General features: G+C 42.6%; 1 protein-coding gene across 1 annotated transcript in view; it reads left to right on the plus strand.

The window, feature by feature from the left end:
- LOC103276801 (thiamine transporter 2-like) overlaps nucleotides 1-17,889 on the plus strand; it is a 57,071-nt gene extending 39,182 nt beyond the window's left edge. Inside the window, 6 exon segments of the mRNA XM_021707087.1 lie at nucleotides 10,594-10,967; nucleotides 15,267-15,308; nucleotides 15,311-15,354; nucleotides 15,356-15,448; nucleotides 17,348-17,459; nucleotides 17,549-17,889. Of these exon segments, the coding sequence (XP_021562762.1) occupies nucleotides 10,594-10,967; nucleotides 15,267-15,308; nucleotides 15,311-15,354; nucleotides 15,356-15,448; nucleotides 17,348-17,459; nucleotides 17,549-17,889 (1,006 nt within the window).
- The last annotated feature ends 538 nt before the right edge of the window (nucleotides 17,890-18,427 follow it).

The following is an 18,427-nucleotide window of genomic DNA, read 5'->3' on the forward strand; positions in this document are numbered from 1 at the left end:
CACAGCCACCACAACCACCACAGCCACCACAGCCACCACCGCAGCCGCCACAGCCACCACAGCCACCACCGCAGCCACCACAACCACCGCAGCCACCACAACCACAGCAACCCATGGCGTCACTAGAGAGGACTCAGGTGAAGTAAGGAGGGAGGACTCAGGAGAGGTGAGGGAAGTCTGATGCCTCCTTCTGCTGGGGGAGGCCCTTATAAGTCCAGGACATACATGACTAGTGGCCACTTCCTTGTTGCTATTGCAGTTTCCACAGCAGGGTTATCTAGGGCTATTCCTTGTTTACATCCTGATGGACTATATTAAGCCCAATATGTTTACTAATTTTAACTTTTATTAAAACTATTTTAGAAGCAAGTCATGAGATACTAGCATTTAGGAAGAGATCTTCATTCTCTCAGAAACCAGCTGAATATTTGAGACTTTGAATGAAGCCAAGACTCAGGGTTGCTGCCAGCTCTGTTTCTCCTCAGTGGTTTTCTCTCCGTACATTCCGTTGAGATCACCCTGCTTTAACAGAAACTCCCCAAATGCAAAAGAGCCAATATGCACCTCCAAGTGGAACACTTCATTTTTTTTTCAAAAATGCTCATTTCCCAGTTACATATTTTTATTTTTGAGTTGGAATCTCACCCTGTCGCCCAGGCTGGAGTGCAGTGGCTTGCTCACGGCCACCGCAGCCTCTACCTGCTGGGCTCAGGCAATCCTTCCGCTTCAGTCTTCCAAGTAGCTGGAACTACAGACACACACCACCATGCCTGGCTAATTTTTTGGTTTATTGTCGAGACAAAGTCTCACCAATTTGCCCAGGCTTCTCTTGAACCCCTGGCAATCCTCTTGCCTCAACCTTCCAAAGTTCTGGGGTTACAGACTTGAGCCACCGCGCTGAGGCCCCAGCTACATTTTTAAAGGGATCTTTGTAGCAAATGATTCTCTTCTCTTTTCCTTTACCCCTAAAAACCGTCTAGGAAAAGTCCTGATGCAATGCCCCCTTCCTTTCTCATTCTCTACTCTTCCCTGCGCGCTCACATTCACATCCATGGTGTCAATTTCCACACGTACATTCCCTGATTAGTTCCTCTAATGATACCTCCAGCTCAGACTCTCTCCAGCCTCCAAATCCAGGAATAGCCAACTCAACTCCATCTCCTCCATGCCTCCACCCCAGGGTCTCAGAGACACTGCAATGTCACATGCTCCAGACTCAATTCATAATTTTCTCTGCCCTGTCACTAACACTCTACAAAAAAATGTAATTTTTCCTCCACTGCTCCTTACCCATCAAGATGTGAATCACTTTTAAAAGGTCATCTTTGAGTCCTTCATTTCTCTCAGTTCCGTATCTCGTCTTTTTCTCTTTTTTTACTTTTAATTTTTTTATTTTAAAGATGTGGGATACAATTCAGGGTTAGGTATACAGATGTTCATTATGCAGGTACCTTTGTTGATGAGGTGTGTCCCCCTTCCCCTGGCAGATTCCCACTACTTCCAATCTCGCCTCTCCCCCCACCCACAGCAGTTTCCCGCTACTGCCAATCCTTTTCTTATAGTATTACAATAATTGTTCAAGGTCCACTTATGAGTGAGAACATGTGATACTCAGTTTTTTGTTTCTGTGATAGATCGCTCAGTATTATAGACTCTAAATCCACCCAGCTTGTTGTGAAGTTTATGATTTTGTCCTTCTTTATGGCTGGGTAATATTCCATCATGTATATGTGCTACATTTTTTTTAATCCAGTCCCATTTCGATGGGCAGCATGGTTGGTTCCATGTTCTTCCTATTGTGGGCAATGCTGCAATAAACATACATGTGCAGGCATCTTTTTCATAGAGTGATTTGAATTCCTCTGGGCATATTCCCAGAAGGGGGTTGCCAGGTCATATGGAAAGTCGATTTTTTGATCTTTTAGGAATCGCCACACTGTTTTCCACAGAGGCTGTACTAGTTTACACTCCCACCAAGTGTAGAAGTGTTCCCTTTTAGCCGTATCCTCTCCAGTATCTGTTGTTTTTTGAGTTATTGATGATAGTCATCCTGAATGGAGTTAAGTGGTATCTCAATATGCTTTTGATTTGCATTCCTTTGATGATTAATGAGGCTGAGCATTTTTTCATGTACCTGTTAGCTGTGCATATGTCTTCTTTTGAGAAGTGTCTATTCATATCTTTTGCCCACTTTGTAATGGGGATGTTTGTTTTTTTTCTTTTTGACACATTTGAGTTCCTTATAGATCCTAGATGTTAGGTCTTTGTCAGAAATACAGTTGGCAAATATTTTTTCCCAGTCTATGGACTATCTTCCTGCTCTCTTGATGGTTTCTTTGACTTTGCAGAAACTTGTCAATTTAATGAGGTCCCACTTATTTATCTTATCTTTTATGGCATGGACACTTGGGGTTTTGATCAGAAATTGGTTCCCAGTTCCAATTTCCACAAGGGTGTCTCCTGCATTTTCTAAGGTTCTTATAGTTTGAGGTTTTACATTTGGGTCTTTATTCGACTTAGAGTTAACTTTTGTGTATGGTAGTTGGTTTGGGGTCTTGTTTTAATCTTCTGCATGTGGTCAGCCAGTTTTCCCAGCACCATTTACTAAGTTCTCCTCTCCCCAGTGGTTGTTGGTGGAGGCTTTGTAGAAGATGAGTTGGTTGAGAAATTGACGTCTTGCTTCTGGAATCTCTATCCTGTTTCATTGGTCTATATGCTTGTTCTTGTACCAATACCAGGATATTTTGTTTATTGTAGCTTTATAATAAAGTTTAAAGTCTGAGAGTGTGATACCTCCTGCTTTTTTTTTTTTTTTTTTTTGGCTGAGGATTGTTTTGGCGATTCGTGGTCATTTATGTTTCCATATGAATTCCTGTATTGCCATTTCCAGATCTGAGAAGAATGCTGCTGGTAATTTAATGGGTATTGCATTAAATCTGTATGTTGCCCTGGGTAGGATGGACATCTTAACAACGTTGATTCTTTCAATCCATGAGCATAGGATATTTTCCCATTTGTTTGTGTCATCCTTGATTTCTTTGAGCAGTGTTTTGTAGATTTCAATGTAAAGGTTTTTCACGTCTCTCGTTAGGAAGATTTCAAGGTATTTGATTTTTTTTGTGGCTATTGTGAATGGGATTGTGCTTTTTATTTGGGTTTCTGTTTATTGTTGATGTATAGAAATGTGACTGTCTTTTGCACATTTATTTTAGACCCTGAGACATTGCTAAAGTCCTTTATCAGTGCAAGGAGGTTTTGACAGATTCTCTTAGGTTTTTGAGGTACAGCATCATGTCGTCTGCAAAGGGGGATACATGACTTCCTCTTTTCCTATTTGGATACCCTGATCTCCTTCTATTGTCTGATAGCTCTAGCTAGGACTTCCAAAACTATGTTGAAAAGGATGGGTGAGAGCTGGCATTCTTTTCTTGTTCCAGTTTTCAGGGGAAATGGTTCCAATTTCTGTCTGTTTAGTAGTATGCTGGCTGTGGGTTTCTCATAGATGACTCTTATTTTGAGGTATGTTCCATCTATGCCTAGATGTTCGAGGGTTTTTATCAAAAAGGAGTGCTGGATTTTATCAAAAGCTTTTTCTGGGTCTAATTATATAAGTATGTGGTTTTTGTTTTTATATCTGTTGATGAATTTAATTACATTTATGGTCTTACGAATGTTGAACCTGCCCTGCATCCTGGGAATGAAGCCTACTTGGTCGTGGGGGATGATTTTTGAGATGTGTTGTTGGATCCAATTTGCTAAGACCTTGTTGAGAATTTCAGCATCCATGGTAATCGAGGATGTTGGCCTATAGTTCTCTTCCTTTGTTGGATCTTTACCTGGTTTGGGTATCAATGTGATGTTAGCTTCATAAAATTCCTTGGGTAGAGTTCCATCTTTCTCGATTGCATGAAATACTTTCAGTAGGATTGGTATCAGTTCCTTCTTTTATGTTTTGTAGAATTCTGCTGGAAAGCAATCTGGTCCAGTGATTTTTTTTTTTTTGTAGGTACTTTTATGACATAGTCAATTTCCTGGATTGTTATTGGTCTATTTAGGATCTCAATTTTTTTCTTGTTTCAACCTGGCGAAGTCGTGTGATGTTAGAAAGTCCTACACTTCCTTTAGGTTTTCAAGTTTGTTTCCATAAGTGTATATAGTAGTCTCTGATAATCGTTTGTATTTCTTCAGGGTCAGTTGTGACTGATCTTTTGCATTTCTGGTTGTATTTATTTGAACTTTTTCTCTCTTTTTCTTGGTCATTCTAACTAGGGGTCCATCAATCTTGTTTATCCTTTCAAAGAACAAGCTTTTTGTTTTGTTGATTTTTTTTTTTTTGCATTATCTTTTTGTCTTCTATGTCCCAAATTTGGGCTTTTATTTTGGTGATCTGGATTTTTCCATTGAAGTTAGAGTTTTGACGATCTTGCTTTTCCAGTTTAGGTGATTTGTTAGGCTGTTAACTTGTGATATTTCCATTTTCTTCATGTGTGTTCATAGAGATATGAATTCCCCTCTTAGTTCTGATTTCATGGCATCCCAGAGGTTTCTGGGATATCAGAGGTAAGATATTTCTTCATTTTCATTTGTTTCCAGGTATCTTTTTTTTTTTTTTTTTATGTGGAGTCTCACTCTGTCGCCCAGGCTGGAGTGCAGTGGCACACTCATGGCCACCTCAGCATCGACCTGCCAGGCTCCAGCAATCCTTCTACCTCAGCCTTCCAAGTAGCTGGAACTATAGAGGGGCACTACCACATCTGGCTGATTTTTTTATTTTTATTTTTTTTGTAGAAATGAGTTCTTGCCGAGTTACCCAGGCTGTTCTTGAACCCACGGGCTCAGGCAATCCACTTGCCTCGGCCTCCCAAAGTACAGGGATTACAGACCGAGACACTGAGCCCAGATTCCAGGTATCTTTTGATCTCTGCTTTGATTTCCATGTTAACCCAGGAGTTGTTTAGCATCATGCTTTTTAGTGGCCATGTCTTTGTGGGTTTGGGGGGAACTTTGTTGGTGTTGATATTTATTTTTATTCTACTGTGATCTGAGAAGTTGCATGGCAGTATTTCAATCTTATGGAATTTGTTTATGCTTGATTTTTGGCCGAAGATATGGTCAATCTAAGAGTACATTCCATGTGGTGATGAGTAGAATGTATATTCCATGGTTGTTGGGTGGAGTGTTCTATCAGTATAAATTAAGTTCAACTGGTCAAGCGTCACGCTGAGGTTCCAGATCTCCTTGTTGATTTTTTTACCTTGATGATCTGGGTTGTGAACAGGGTATTTAAGTCCCCAGCTACGATATTGTTGGAGTCAATATCTTTTTTAAGTTTACCTAAAAGCTGCATTAGCAAAGTTGGTGCTTCTATGTTGGGTGCATAGATGTTTAGGATGAATATTTCTTGTTGATGGATTGAACTTTTTATTATTATGTAGTGACCTTTTGTATCTTTCTAAATTTTTGATAACTTAAAGGGTATTTTGTCTGATATTAAGATTGTGACTCTTGCTTTCTTTTGTGTTCTGTTTGCCGAAATTTTGTTTTCTATCCTCTTACTTTGGGTCTGTGAGTGTCCTTTCTGGTGAGATGAGTCTCTGGGAGACAATAGATTGTTGCCTCATGATATTTTATCCATTTTCCCATTCTATGTCTTTTCAGTGGTGCATTTAGTCCATTCACATTCAGGCTACTATCGAGATGTGAGAGCTTATCCCTGTCATGAGACTTTTGTTGTTGCTGCTGTTTGTTTGTTGTCTTTCTTTTGATTATGGGGTTGATTCATGTATGTTTTCAATCTTTTTCCTGCATTCTTGGGAAGGGTGATGTCATTCTTTTTTTTCCTTTCTTCTGTGTTTAATACTTTCTTAAGTGTTTCTTTTAGAGCTGGTCTAGAGGCAGTGTAAGCTCTTAGGGATTGAATGTCTGGGAAAGATTTTAATTCTCCATCATTGATGAAGCTTAGCTTAGTGGGGTAGGTAATTCTTGGTTGAAATTGTTTGTTTTTGAGAACTTTGAAGATTGGGCTCTGAGCTCTCTTAGTTCGAAGTGTTTCTGTAGATAAGTTTGCTGCTATTCTTTTTCTTTTCTTTTTTAAGGTGGGAAAGCAGAATTTATTGAGAGGACAGAAAAGCTCCCAAAGTGGGAGGGGACCTTAGGGACTTGCCAGTCTGCTGCTATCCTAATTGGTCTTCCCTGGTAGGTAGTCTGACCTTCTTCGCTTGCTGCCTATAGGACTTTTTCTTTTATACCTTCTTTGTGTAGGTGAATTACTTTGTATCTAGGAGTTGGTCTTCTCACTTGTTGTCTCAATTCAGGGGTTCTCAGAATCTCTTGTGTTTGAATGAATGGTCACATCACTAATGAGGTGAGGGATGTTTTCCTGGATAATTTCATGGGATGTTTGTTCCAGAGTAGTCTCGGTCTCTCAATCTGCCTCAGGAATTCCAATTAATCTTAGGTTCGGCCTCTTGAAATAATCGTTCATCTCTCAAAGGTTTTGTTCTGTCTTTTTAAGCTTCTTTTCCATGTTTTTAGCAGTTTGGGTTAGTTCCATATTTTGGTCCTCAAGCTCTGAGATTCTTTCTTCTGCTTGACTAAGTCTGCTTTCCATGCTTATCAGTTTGTTATTTATTTCATTCACTGTTTTCTTTATTGCTGTTATCTCAGTTATCAAATCATTCTTTCTTCTTGTCTCTCCTCAATTCTATTTATTATCTCGATTAATGTCTTGATATCTGGGTTTGTGGTTTGAGACCAGTCATTCTGGGGGCTCTTCATTGTCTGTATTCTCAGTGTTTGACATCCCAGGGTCTGTGTGAAACCCATATTCTTCTTTTGTTTTTTCTTCTTTGTGTAGATTTTTCTCCCCCTTTTTTTTTTTTTTTTTTTTTTTTTTTTTGCCTCTTCTTTGATTCTGTTGTTCAGGGATGTGGCGGGGGGTAGCTTTTACTTCTGTTTGCTTAATCTTCTATTCTTCCTTATATGGTCTTCTGGCTTTCTTCAATTCTGAAGCTGGACTTTGGGTGGGAGGTTGTATTTTTTGCAGTTTTGAGATTTAATTGAAGGGGAGCTGTGATTCAGAAACCATCTGCAGATCCCAGTATCTGCTAACAAGTGTGTGGGCCCCCCAGAACCCACTTTCCCCTGCCTAACAATCTGTCCATGCAGTGGGGATATAAGTTTGCCCCCTGAAAGCAAAATGAGGTAAGAAAAAGGAAAAGAATGGAAAAAGAAAGAAGGGAGATGAAAGGAAGGTGGAGAAAGAGAAGAATAAGAGGAAAACAGACAGGCATACCAACTAACATGAAAAGAGGCACAAACAAAGACAGAAAAGATTTTTTAAAAATACAATCATACAAACACACAAACCAACAACACTCTCCCATTGGTGTACTCTCCCTCAAAAATACCCATACACAAACAGGAAGTCTAAAAAAAAAATAGCAGAAACAAAGCAAGTATGAAAATGTAATCAAAAACAGAAAGAAAGAGAGAAGAGGAAAAGAAGAAAAACTAAAGTAAAACATACAAACCCAAGCAGAACAACAACAACAACAAATTCACTTTGAGACAGTTCCCGTAGCTTCAACTTCCTTTCAGCTCTGGTCTCCAGCCCCTCTCCTATCCTCTCAGTGCAGGCTGATAGGGTTGCTCTCAGCATGGGTCTGATGCCCCACGGACTATTGTGGGAGGAAAGTGGATCAGATCTGTACTCAACTGGCTTGCCGCCGTTTTGTTGTCTTCCACGCAGATCTGATGTGCCTGTGCCTGTTCCAGCGTGGGGGAGGGACGTCTGTCTCTCCAAGTTTGATGAGATAACCTCCAGGTCCCAGGTTGGAGGCTGGGTGGAGCTAGGCAGGGCAATGCAGATCTCTGCCTGACCTGGGGACAGAGAAAATAGCTCTGACCAGTGTTTCCTCACAGGTAGTGGGGCTACTCTCCAGCTCTCCACTACTGCTCTCTCTGTGGATGCCAGTCTCCAGCAGCTTTGCTGTCACAACTGATGGTGTGGGCTGGGCTCCAGGTGATAAGAATCAGCTGCATTCAGCAGGCTTTTCTCAGGAGATCCCTGAGAACAGCCAGCATCCTGCACACCAGCAGTTCCAATCTCAAGGCGGTGGGGGGGTTGCAGTCACCTACAGAGGAGACCCCCAGGTGCATGAACCTGAGTCTCCCCTTAGATGGACTTTCACTCACCCACTGGTACACACCCACTCACACAGAAAGGTTTTATGGACACTCGTTTCTGCGAAACCTCTCACAGTCTGACCTTTCCTGTCGCCGCCTTGCTGGAAATCCTCTTCCATATCTAGTCTTTCACCAAATTTTGTTGCTTCTGCCTCTTTTTATTTATTTATTTATTTTTGAGTTGGAGTCTCACTCTGTTGTTCAGGCTGGAGTGCAATGGCATGCTCATGGCCACCGCAGTCTCAACCTGCTGGGCTCAGGTGATCCTTCCGCTTCAGCCTTCCAAGTAGCTGGAACTACAGGCACGCACCACCACACCTGGCTAATTTTTTGATTTATTGTAGAGATGAGGTCTCACCAAGTTGTCCAGGCTGATCTCAAACCCATGGGCTCAAGCAATCCTCTCACCTCAGCCTCCCAAAGTGCTGGGATTATAGGTGTGAGCCACCGTGCCCGCCCCCCCCCACCTTTTTTTTTAAACACATGCCATTTATTGACAGGGCTCAGGCTGCAGGGACAGATGCAAAGGATTGCACAGAAGTTAGATTGGAAAATATAGTTTATTTAGAAAGTAAATAAAAGAGAGAAAGAGAGAGAGAGAGGCGATTCACCTCCCCGAAGTAGGAGAGGGGGCCAAAACAAAGAAAACCTGGCGGCCATCGCTCAAAAAACACATGGCCTGACCAGTGCTTAACAAAACAATGGCCATTGCTGTCATCTCCCTCCCCTCTCCCTCTCCCCCTCCCCCTCCTCCTCCTCCCCTCCCTCTCCCTCTCCTCCTCCTTCTCCCCCTACTCTTCCTTCTCCCCTCCGCTCCTCCTGAGTCAGAGTCTCACTCTATCACCCAGACTAGAGTGCAGTGGCACTGCTCATGGCCACCACAGCCTCAACCTGCTGGGCTCAGGCAATCCTTACACCTCAGCTTTTCAAGTAGCTGGAACTAATTTTTTGATTTATTGTAGAGACAAATTCTCACCGAGTTGCCCAGGCTGGTCTTCAACCCCTGGGCTCAGGCATTCCTCTCACCTGTGCCTCCCAAATTACTAGGATTACAGTCTTGAGCCACCATGAGCAGCCATAACTTTTGGCTTCTTAATAGCTTCACACCTATCCCTGTATTTCTAGCTTTATGGCAACCCCAAACCCAGTTCAAACAACTCCCTGAAAAGTTGAAAATGCTCCCTTTAATCCAGACACCCTAGAGATGGCTTGAGGTCATAAACAACTCAAATCATCCCTAAGAATGTTACAGCACTTCCTCTTGCTCATATTTCTACAGAATAATTTTACCAAACAGGCTTTGGGCAGTGAGTCTGCTACACAAGGAAGCTTAGAGGATCTTGTCTGCCCCAAAGATGCCAACCACCATCCAACAAATGCCAGATATCCTCCTACATCAGCATGAGGAGAGAAGACCCCACTGGCACTTGCTTTTTGGGGGTTTTTTGTCTTATATTTTTACAGTCACCAGCTTTCAAACTCCACCATAATCCATAGCCAGACATTTCACCTCCTTTTCTTTCCACACCAGGCCCTCCCTCCATTCTTCTACTTTCTCTGACCTCTGACCCATGAAACCTTTCTCCAAATAGCCCACATAGCCTGCTTTCTAGGGAGCCTAGGTCAGGCTACTTAATACAGAGGTGTTTTTCTCAGACCTTAATTGATATCATCCAATCAAGGACAAAAGTTAATTCCTCATGCAAAGCAAAACAAAACCAAGAATTACATCACCAAAATGCAAACTTCTCAGAGGAGTTATTTCTGCTTTTAACATCGTCACTCAGGCCTGGTGTGCAGAAGACAAACCACAGTGGTATGCTCTAAATGAGACAGTAAGGAGAAGCCCTGACACTTTCACTGGTCAATGAATAAAACGATGGCATCTGATCTTGCCAGTGACTTTTTAGTGTGTTGCCAGTTTCACATCCCCAGCTTTCAGTGTTACTACTGCAAACTCTTTGAAGTCAAGGACTGTGTCTTCAACTTCATTGTGCCTTCCTCTCAGTAGCTCTCAGATGGCTTGGTCCAGGCATTGCCTGGTGATGGTGTGGTTTGTAAACCCTGCCAACAACTCATGAACTCGTGCACAGGGTTCTTGTTCCCAGGGCTTCATGGGAAGAAGCAGAAGGCTTCCATCGCTATTGCCAGCCCCACCATTCCCTTAGCTCCCAAAATGTTTCCCTAGAATTTGGAGACCTTTTTAAAAAAAATACTATAATATAGTTTTATGAAAAATATAAATAAAATTGAAAATGTGGTGAAGACAACAATATCTGAAAGGGAAGTAAACAAGAAATGGAGAGATTCTTCCTTATACATGAAGTCAGATAACAACAAGGAAGTGGTCATGTGTCTTCCCTCTCCTCTCCCCAGAGTTGGTATATAAGGGCCTCTCCCCAGCAGAAGGAGACACTGGACCTCCCTCACCTCTCCTGAGTCCTCTCTCCTCACTTCACCTGAGTCCTCTCTACTGACACCATGGGTTGCTGTGGTTGTGGTGGCTGTGGTGGTGGCTGCGGTTGTGGTGGCTGTGGCAGCTGCACCAGTTGCAGGTGCTACCGGGTGGGCTGCTGCTCCAGCTGCTGCCCCTGCTGCCGCGGCTGCTGTGGGGGCTGCTGCAGCACGCCCGTGGTCTGCTGCTGCCGTCGCACCTGTGGCTGTGGCTCATGTGGCTGTGGCTGTGGGAAGGGCTGTTGCCAGCAGAAGTGTTGCTGCCAGAAGAAGTGCTGCTGTTAGGCGGCTGCCTGGCCTCTGGGCGGGGGCTGCAGTTAACTGCTGTAGGTAAGCTTTCTGCTTTCTGTCTGCCCCCCTCTGACTTGTAGGTCACAAGCATGACCTGAGACTATGGCCAACCCACAGAAATCTCACCGTTCTGTAGTTTTGTGATCCTGCCTGCGTTTAATAATCACCAAGCAAGGTAATAAACATGCAGCCTTCTCTATCAATGGTCATTCAAGTCATGCTCTCCACTAAATGCAATCAATATAGTTGATGTTATGCCTTCTTAAAATGCCTCTTTGTCTTTATTGTGTCTTGTTTATGCCAGTGTATTGGCATATCTGTACATACAAAGCAGTACTTACCTTAATAAAGTATACTAAATCACCCTCAAAGAGCTGTCTCTTTTTCTCTTTCCAGTCTCTAAATTGTCTGTCCATGGGGGAAAGTGAGTTTTATTCCAACAGGCAAGTCAAAGAATCAAAAACTAGACAAATTGTTTGCAATAGACACAGATATATTAATGGATGATAAATGCATTGTGGGTTTATTAGGAAGGAAGGGACTGGAGTGCACATCCTCAACCTGTGTACTTCAATGTCACAAACCAAAACTTTCCCCAAATCTCTCTTGATATTTATGCAGAAGTGCATAAATAACTTTTCAGACCCCCAAAAGTCATACACTCACTTAGGATCACACTTTTGAAGCTCGTCATTTGTGAGCGGTCACTTTTTGACAGCTCCTAGATTCCTTTCCTACTATATGTTGATCTTTGTTGTCATAGCCTCATTGTTGATAATGACTCTAAAAGGCAACATAAACGGAGGCCTTGGGTCTTGTAGAACTTTTGGCCCATTAGCTCTATAGCCCATGTGTTTTCCATTCAGTCACCACTACTTCCTATGCATCTTTGCCCTCCAACTCTACTCCTCCATATTCAAACAATGAAACCCAGCTCTAGTCATGGAAATTCTTTTATCAACCACTCCAATCTACAAAATTAGCTTTCTGTTGTAATGTGAGAAGATCAACATTAGAATCAAAATAATTATATCCCCCAAAAAGAATGTCCACATATACAATAAAAAATTTCCCCAAACAGCCCTTTTGCTAATTTCCTGTAGTGCTCCCTGATCCTGTTTTGTGTAGACTCGAGATTCTTGATTCATTGTGATTGGTTTGGCAGCAAAGTGAAAGGAAAAGAAGGTCAGGGAGGGAGGGCCCCAGCTTGAATGGATATTGGGGCAGGGCCCAAGGAAAGCCAAGTTCTTTGGGTGTGTCTCCAAGAGGTCATTCTTGCACCCCACATGGGGTGTTTCCTTGTCACTTTATGCAGATCTTGGCTCAGATAGAAGTTTAAGTAGGTTGAACTGACCAAATGGAATGACAGAAACAAAGGAAATAATGAGTTGAATATCCACACCAAATAAGTCTATCTAAAAGGGGCTCACAGAAAGATAATCTTCTCCCCTGGAATTCAGAAACTGGCTTGGGAGAGATGTGAGATGAGCCTCTCAAAGTCTAAGTTGACAAAAAGGTATTGGGCATCCATCTGGCTCAGTCTCTATTTCCTTTTTCATCTCCAAGAACCCTGAACTTCTACTGCCTCAGGCTACCCAAAGTCCCTTAGTTACTCTCGGCCTTTAGGATTTATCCCTGGAGTCCACATCCTCTGATTTATCCTCCCCCTCCAGACTCTACCCTTAAAACTACCCCCTCCCATGTGACTGTTTTCAGGAGTGAGGGGTCAGAAGAGACACCCCAGTTTATACATTTTACTTTAAGAAAGACAGGGGCTGTCAGGTTTCCCTCACCGAGGACCTCTTGAATCAGTTTTCCCACACAGTGATGATGAATCCAATCAGCAAAAATCTGGGACATACCACCCCTCCTAGCCACCAAGATCCAACACTTCTTACGTTCTTGCTCTCCCTGTCCTGCTTACTAGAAATGTGAGTCTATTTTCACGTGTAAGTAGAAGTCAGTGTAAGTAGAAGATGTGTCTGTCAGGATTTACTGGGAGTCATTATTCAGTGTTGACATGAATTTGTGAAAAAAGAACCCATGTGGCAGGTTTTGTGGCTTGCTTTTTTTTTTTTTTTTTTTTAATGAGATGGACAATTAGGTGCAGACACAAGAAGAGACAAAGAGACTCAGGGAAACGGTGTATTCTACTCACAAGTCTTAGAGAGGTGCAGTCACTGCGTGACAAGAGGGTGCTACATGGGAGGCAGCACCATGGGAGAGCGCCCAACCAGGCAGAGAGGGAGCAAGGACCCAGGGGCTCACTCATGGGGTCAGCATGAAATATACAAGCAAAAGGCACCAGAGGATTTTATCAGTATGTCTGAATGTTATTAGGTCTCAGTCAGGAGAGGACAAGAAGGGAAACTTGTGGCAGGGGCTAAATTTATCACACTAGTATATCTGCTCACCTGGGAGAGATTCTCAAAACTTACAATACAGTACACTGGGGACATTTACTGAACATGCATTTGCCTGGCAAACACTGGGAAACCCCAAGACACCATTCTTTCAGTTAAATTGGTGACAATTTGAAATGGAAGAGAAGGTAAGTGCAAATTTACAGTGGATACTAAATTTTATTTTTTTATTTTTTATTATAAAGATGTGGAGTACAATTCAGAGTTAGGTATACAAACATTGATTATGCAGGTACCCTTGTTGATGAGGTGTGCCCCCCCTCCCCTAGCAGTTTCCCTCAACTGCCAATCCCACCCCCATCCCCTGACAGTTTCCCATTACTACCAAATGCTTTCTTATAGTATTATAATTGTTCAAGGTTCACTTATGAGTGAGAACATATGGTACTCTGTTCTTTGTTTGTGTGATAGGTCACTGAGTATGATCGACTCCAAATCCATCAAATGGATACTAAATTTTAAAAAGTAAAGGGGGCCAGGCACAGTGGCACTCTCCTATAATCCCAGCACTTTGGGAGACCGAAGTGAGAGGATTGCCTGAGATCACAGGTTCGAGACCAGCCTGAGAAACTTGGTGAGACCTCATCTCTACAATAAATCAAAAAATTAGCCAGGCATGGTGGCATGTGCCTGTAGCTCCAGCTACTTGGAAGGCAGAGGTGGAAGGATCACCTGAGCCCAGCAGGTCTAGGCTGCAGTGGCCGTGAGCATGCCACTGCACTCCAGTCTGGGCAACAGAGACTCCAACTCAAAAAAAAAAAAAGTAAAGGGCATGTTATACTGAACATCAATCACCTGCAAGAGTACATAAATGAAGAACAAAGCATATAAGGTCTATGTTTTGTTGCTTTTTGTTACAGGCTACAATTTGTGCCCCCAAAATTCATATGTTGAAATCGTAACTAACTCCCAGTACTTCAAAATGTGACTGTACTTGGAAATAGCATCTTTAAATAGATAATTAAGTTAAAATGAGGTGATTCAAGTGGTCCCTAATCCAATAGGGCCGCTGTCCTTATAAGAAGAAACGATAAAGACACAGACACATATAAAGGAAAAACCATGTGAAGATAAGAAAAAGGTAGTTATCTGCAAGCCCAAGAGACAGGGTCTCAGTAGAAACCAAACCTGGCAACATCTTCACCTTGGACTTCCAGCCTCCAGAATTGTGAGAAAACAAATTCCTAATGATTTAAGCCATGCAGTCTGTGGTACTTTGTTATGACAGCCCTGGCAAACAAACATACTCTCTTGGTCACATGTGATGAATGTCAAACACGTGTTGTTTGGCTACTGATCTGTGGGCCAAAGAGACATTGTGGCTTAGGCAAATCTGTGATGACTCATCCTTGATACTTAGATGAAAGAAACATTCTACTATTGTATCCACAATGTGGCACGTGTGTGCAGTGTGGTTCTGGGCTTTCCTTCATACCTATGGCGCAGTCTTCCACCTTCTGAACATTTTCTACATTAATTTCCACTACCCGAAACTACCATCGAAGTTCAAGGCAATTCACAAGGAAACCAGACAGAATCAAAGCCTAGAGTTTGTGATGAGGGCTAGAGGGCACTGGGAAAGGCACCCTGAGTGCATGGGTACCTACTCTTTATCTCACTTCAGCTCGTCAATGTTTGTAGGCACCTCTCTGTAACCCAAGTCTGAATTTGAGTCTTTGTCTAGGTTATCTGAATACATAGCACTAATGTAGTCAATATCCCCTACTTTTGGAGAATTTACAAGCAGGGCCTATAGGGATTTGCAAATCAATTGAGAATAATATCAGTTTGAAAAAATGAAAACAATGTGCTGGGTGCAATTGAACTATAGAAACAGTTTCTTTAAATTTTGGCCCATCTTTTTCTTTTTGGTACTTTGTCCATCTGAGAAACTAGCTCCTTGAGGCAAAGGGATGAGGAAATTTACTGCACAGACAAGCTGGCTGACCTTCATGTTGCAGGCCACAGCCTCTGCCACGTAACCACACAAGCTTCTGCCTGAAGCCTTCTCTGGCACTGGCCAAAATAGGCCAAGTGTGAAGGAGAGAGAATACATTAAAAAGTCCTCAGGGAACAAAAAGCCACAAGATTCAGTGCGATGAAAATTCAATGCTATGAAGCCATTCCACCTCTTACAGGAATACCCCAACAGATACCACACTTGGCCTAGGAATACAATTCTTTTCACACCCCACTCAAACACATTTCTGCAGTAGGATTTGTTCCATCTATGACTTGACCCCAGCCTCTTAGACCTACTTTTACATCTAGGAGTTTCTCAGTAAACATTGGTTGTGAGGTAATTGTCCAAACATTGCCTTTTTTTTTTTTTTTTCCTCTCTATCTGGCTTCCTTCTGCCCCTTCCTCAGGGAACAGTCTTTGGCCAAGGCTGGTCTCTGAAGGACATGCATATTCCCAATAATGAGTCACCGGGAGCAGATGATCAAGCAAAACTGAAAGCAATTTGGTCATCACGTGTAATCAATGTAATTATAATCCCTGGGTGGGAATCTGATTAATTGATTTGCTTGCTTATAAAATTGTTTGCTGTACTGCCCCGAGGTGTGATTTCTTTCCTCACTGACCCCCCACCATTGGTGCCTCCTCTGAGTTCTAATAAACCAAGGTCTTTCCGTGCTGTAACTTCAGGTGACTTGTTTGGAATATGTAAAGAACCTTATGTGCAAGCCCTTTCAGGTTTGGGGTTCCATGTTACATTGGTAGACATAAAGTCTCTTCTAAAAATGTTTAAAGCTTCTAAAGACTACTCATGATCTGAGCCATGAAATATCATTTGTCTTTCAGTTTGTATCTTCAAAGTGAATGGTGATTATTGGAGATTATCTAATTAATTAGATAAACAATAGTCTAGTTTTCTCTCCAGGTATAAAAGAAACATAGATCTTACACAAATAATCATTTTCCATCAGGAATAGACTCTCCTGTCTGGCAAAAGGACACAGATTAGATGATGCCTCAAGACTCCTCAGGCTTATGAGTTCAAAAAATGGAAAGGAAAGAAAAAACCATAAATCGTAGTTTATTAAGTAAGTTCTGAAATTAATTGGGAAACAAAACGGTAAGCCTTAACAATACCCCAACCACAGCTAAATTAATTGAGACAAAAAGCAAAAAACAATTCATTTGAAAACAAGCAGCAGGACCCAAAGCTAACACAAGAAAGCCAAGATAATAACAATAAATTCCATGTACACTGATGCCCACTCAGTTCAATGTGATGGTATTAATTTTGTAGTTAGGAAAGTGAGAAAGCCAAACTAATAATACCAAAGTTCCAGATGTTCACTGTTGGCTGAATTTATGGGGGGGGGCGGCGGGGATAGCCCATTGAGAAGGGATACAACTCTGCACTCCAGGCAAGAAGCAGATGACGACCCCAGGAGTAGATGGAAATCTAAAGCAAATGTAGTCACCCATTTTGGTAATATATATGTTTCTTAAATTTTGTTTGAATTGGTTCTTTGTGAACAAAACAGGATTTTGAATGTATTGGGGTAATTTGTCTATCTGTAAAGGAAACTTCGACCCCCAAATCAAATTGTAGAGAGAAGTCAGACTTCCAAGCATTCTATTTGTTAACAGGAGGTCATGGACAACAGAGGCAGGAAAGGTGTTCTCAGGGTCTTTCACTTGCTTTCCATTACTACCTATTCACCAAAGCCCTTCTAAGAGAAACTAAGATTTTCTAGGATGTAAAACATGGTCAAAACAAAATAAATGTAAACCTTTAATGAGACATTTTTATTTTATTAGGAAATTTAGAAAATAGCTGTTGACAAATAGGAATACAAGATCAACAAGAAGCAGAGAAAAGCACATCAATGGAAAGGAAATAATCACATACATCAAAAAGCACGTTGGGACTCATAATCCCCTTTGACTAAGCTCAGCGACATGGACTCTTCTGTAGGAGGTAGGTTGTGCTCATGTCTTTGCTTTGGCTGTTTGCAATGTGACAGGAAACATGTAGGATGCGAAGCCTGGGAACACCCATTGCAGAAAAGACAGGATCTCAGAATCTGGGTGCAAAGTCACAGCCCAAGAGGATAAGTACCTGAATACCCAGAGGACAGATGAGGCAGGTAAGTGGGGTGAAGGAAAGTCCCCAGCCTCTCCTGCCCAGGGACCGAGGCCAGGACAGCCTGCCTAGCAGCAGCACTGCCTCTTGCAGCAACATTTCTGCTGGCAGCAGCACTTCTGCTGGCAACAGCCCTTCCCACAGCCGCAGCCACACGAGCCACAGCCGCAGGTGCGGCAGCAGCAGACCACGGGCGTGCTGCAGCAGCCCCCACAGCAGCCACGGCAGCAGGGGCAGCAGTTGGAGCAGCAGCCCACCCGGTAGCACCTGCAGCTGGTGCAGCTGCCGCAGCCACCACAACCACCACCACAGCCACCGCAGCCGCCACAGCCACCACAGCCGCCACAACCACCACCACAGCCACCGCAGCCGCCACAGCCACCACAGCCGCCACCGCAGCCACCACAACCACAGCAACCCATGGCAGTCAGTAGAGAGGACTCAGGTGAAGTGAGGAGGGAGAACTCAGGAGAGGTGAGAGAGATCTGATGCCTCCTTCTGCTGGGGGAGGCCCTTATATACCAATTCAGGGAAGAATGTTGACCTAAGACTCAGTGCCATTTCCCTGTTGTTTATGCAAATATCCATAGCAGAATCTCACATGGCCTCTGGGCACATCCTTAACATGTCCTTCTGACTTAAAAACTTGCTAAATTTAGCTTTTGCTTGTCTTTTAAAAACCATCTTTAATATAGAACAGAAAACAACTAATAAGTTTCTCTCTCTCTCTCTCTCTTTTTTTTGTCAGTTGTAAAAGTTGGAATGGGAGTAAAGTTCCCCTCAGCTACCTCTATATGTTTCAGTTGTATCTGCCCAAAACAAAGATTTTTCATTCCAACATCATTTGCAACGATTCATCACCTTGTAAAACATCCCTTTAGATGGAGGAAACATTTTGAAAATTAACAGGGAAAAAATTACCCCGGGTTACATTATTTCATCCTCCTCTGGCAGAGTTCGATGGTTTTTCTT

The sequence above is a fragment of the Carlito syrichta genome, unplaced genomic scaffold, assembly GCF_000164805.1.
Source record: "Carlito syrichta isolate Samal-C Ts95f unplaced genomic scaffold, Tarsius_syrichta-2.0.1 Scaffold316380, whole genome shotgun sequence".
In the NCBI taxonomy this organism is placed as follows: domain Eukaryota; kingdom Metazoa; phylum Chordata; class Mammalia; order Primates; family Tarsiidae; genus Carlito; species Carlito syrichta.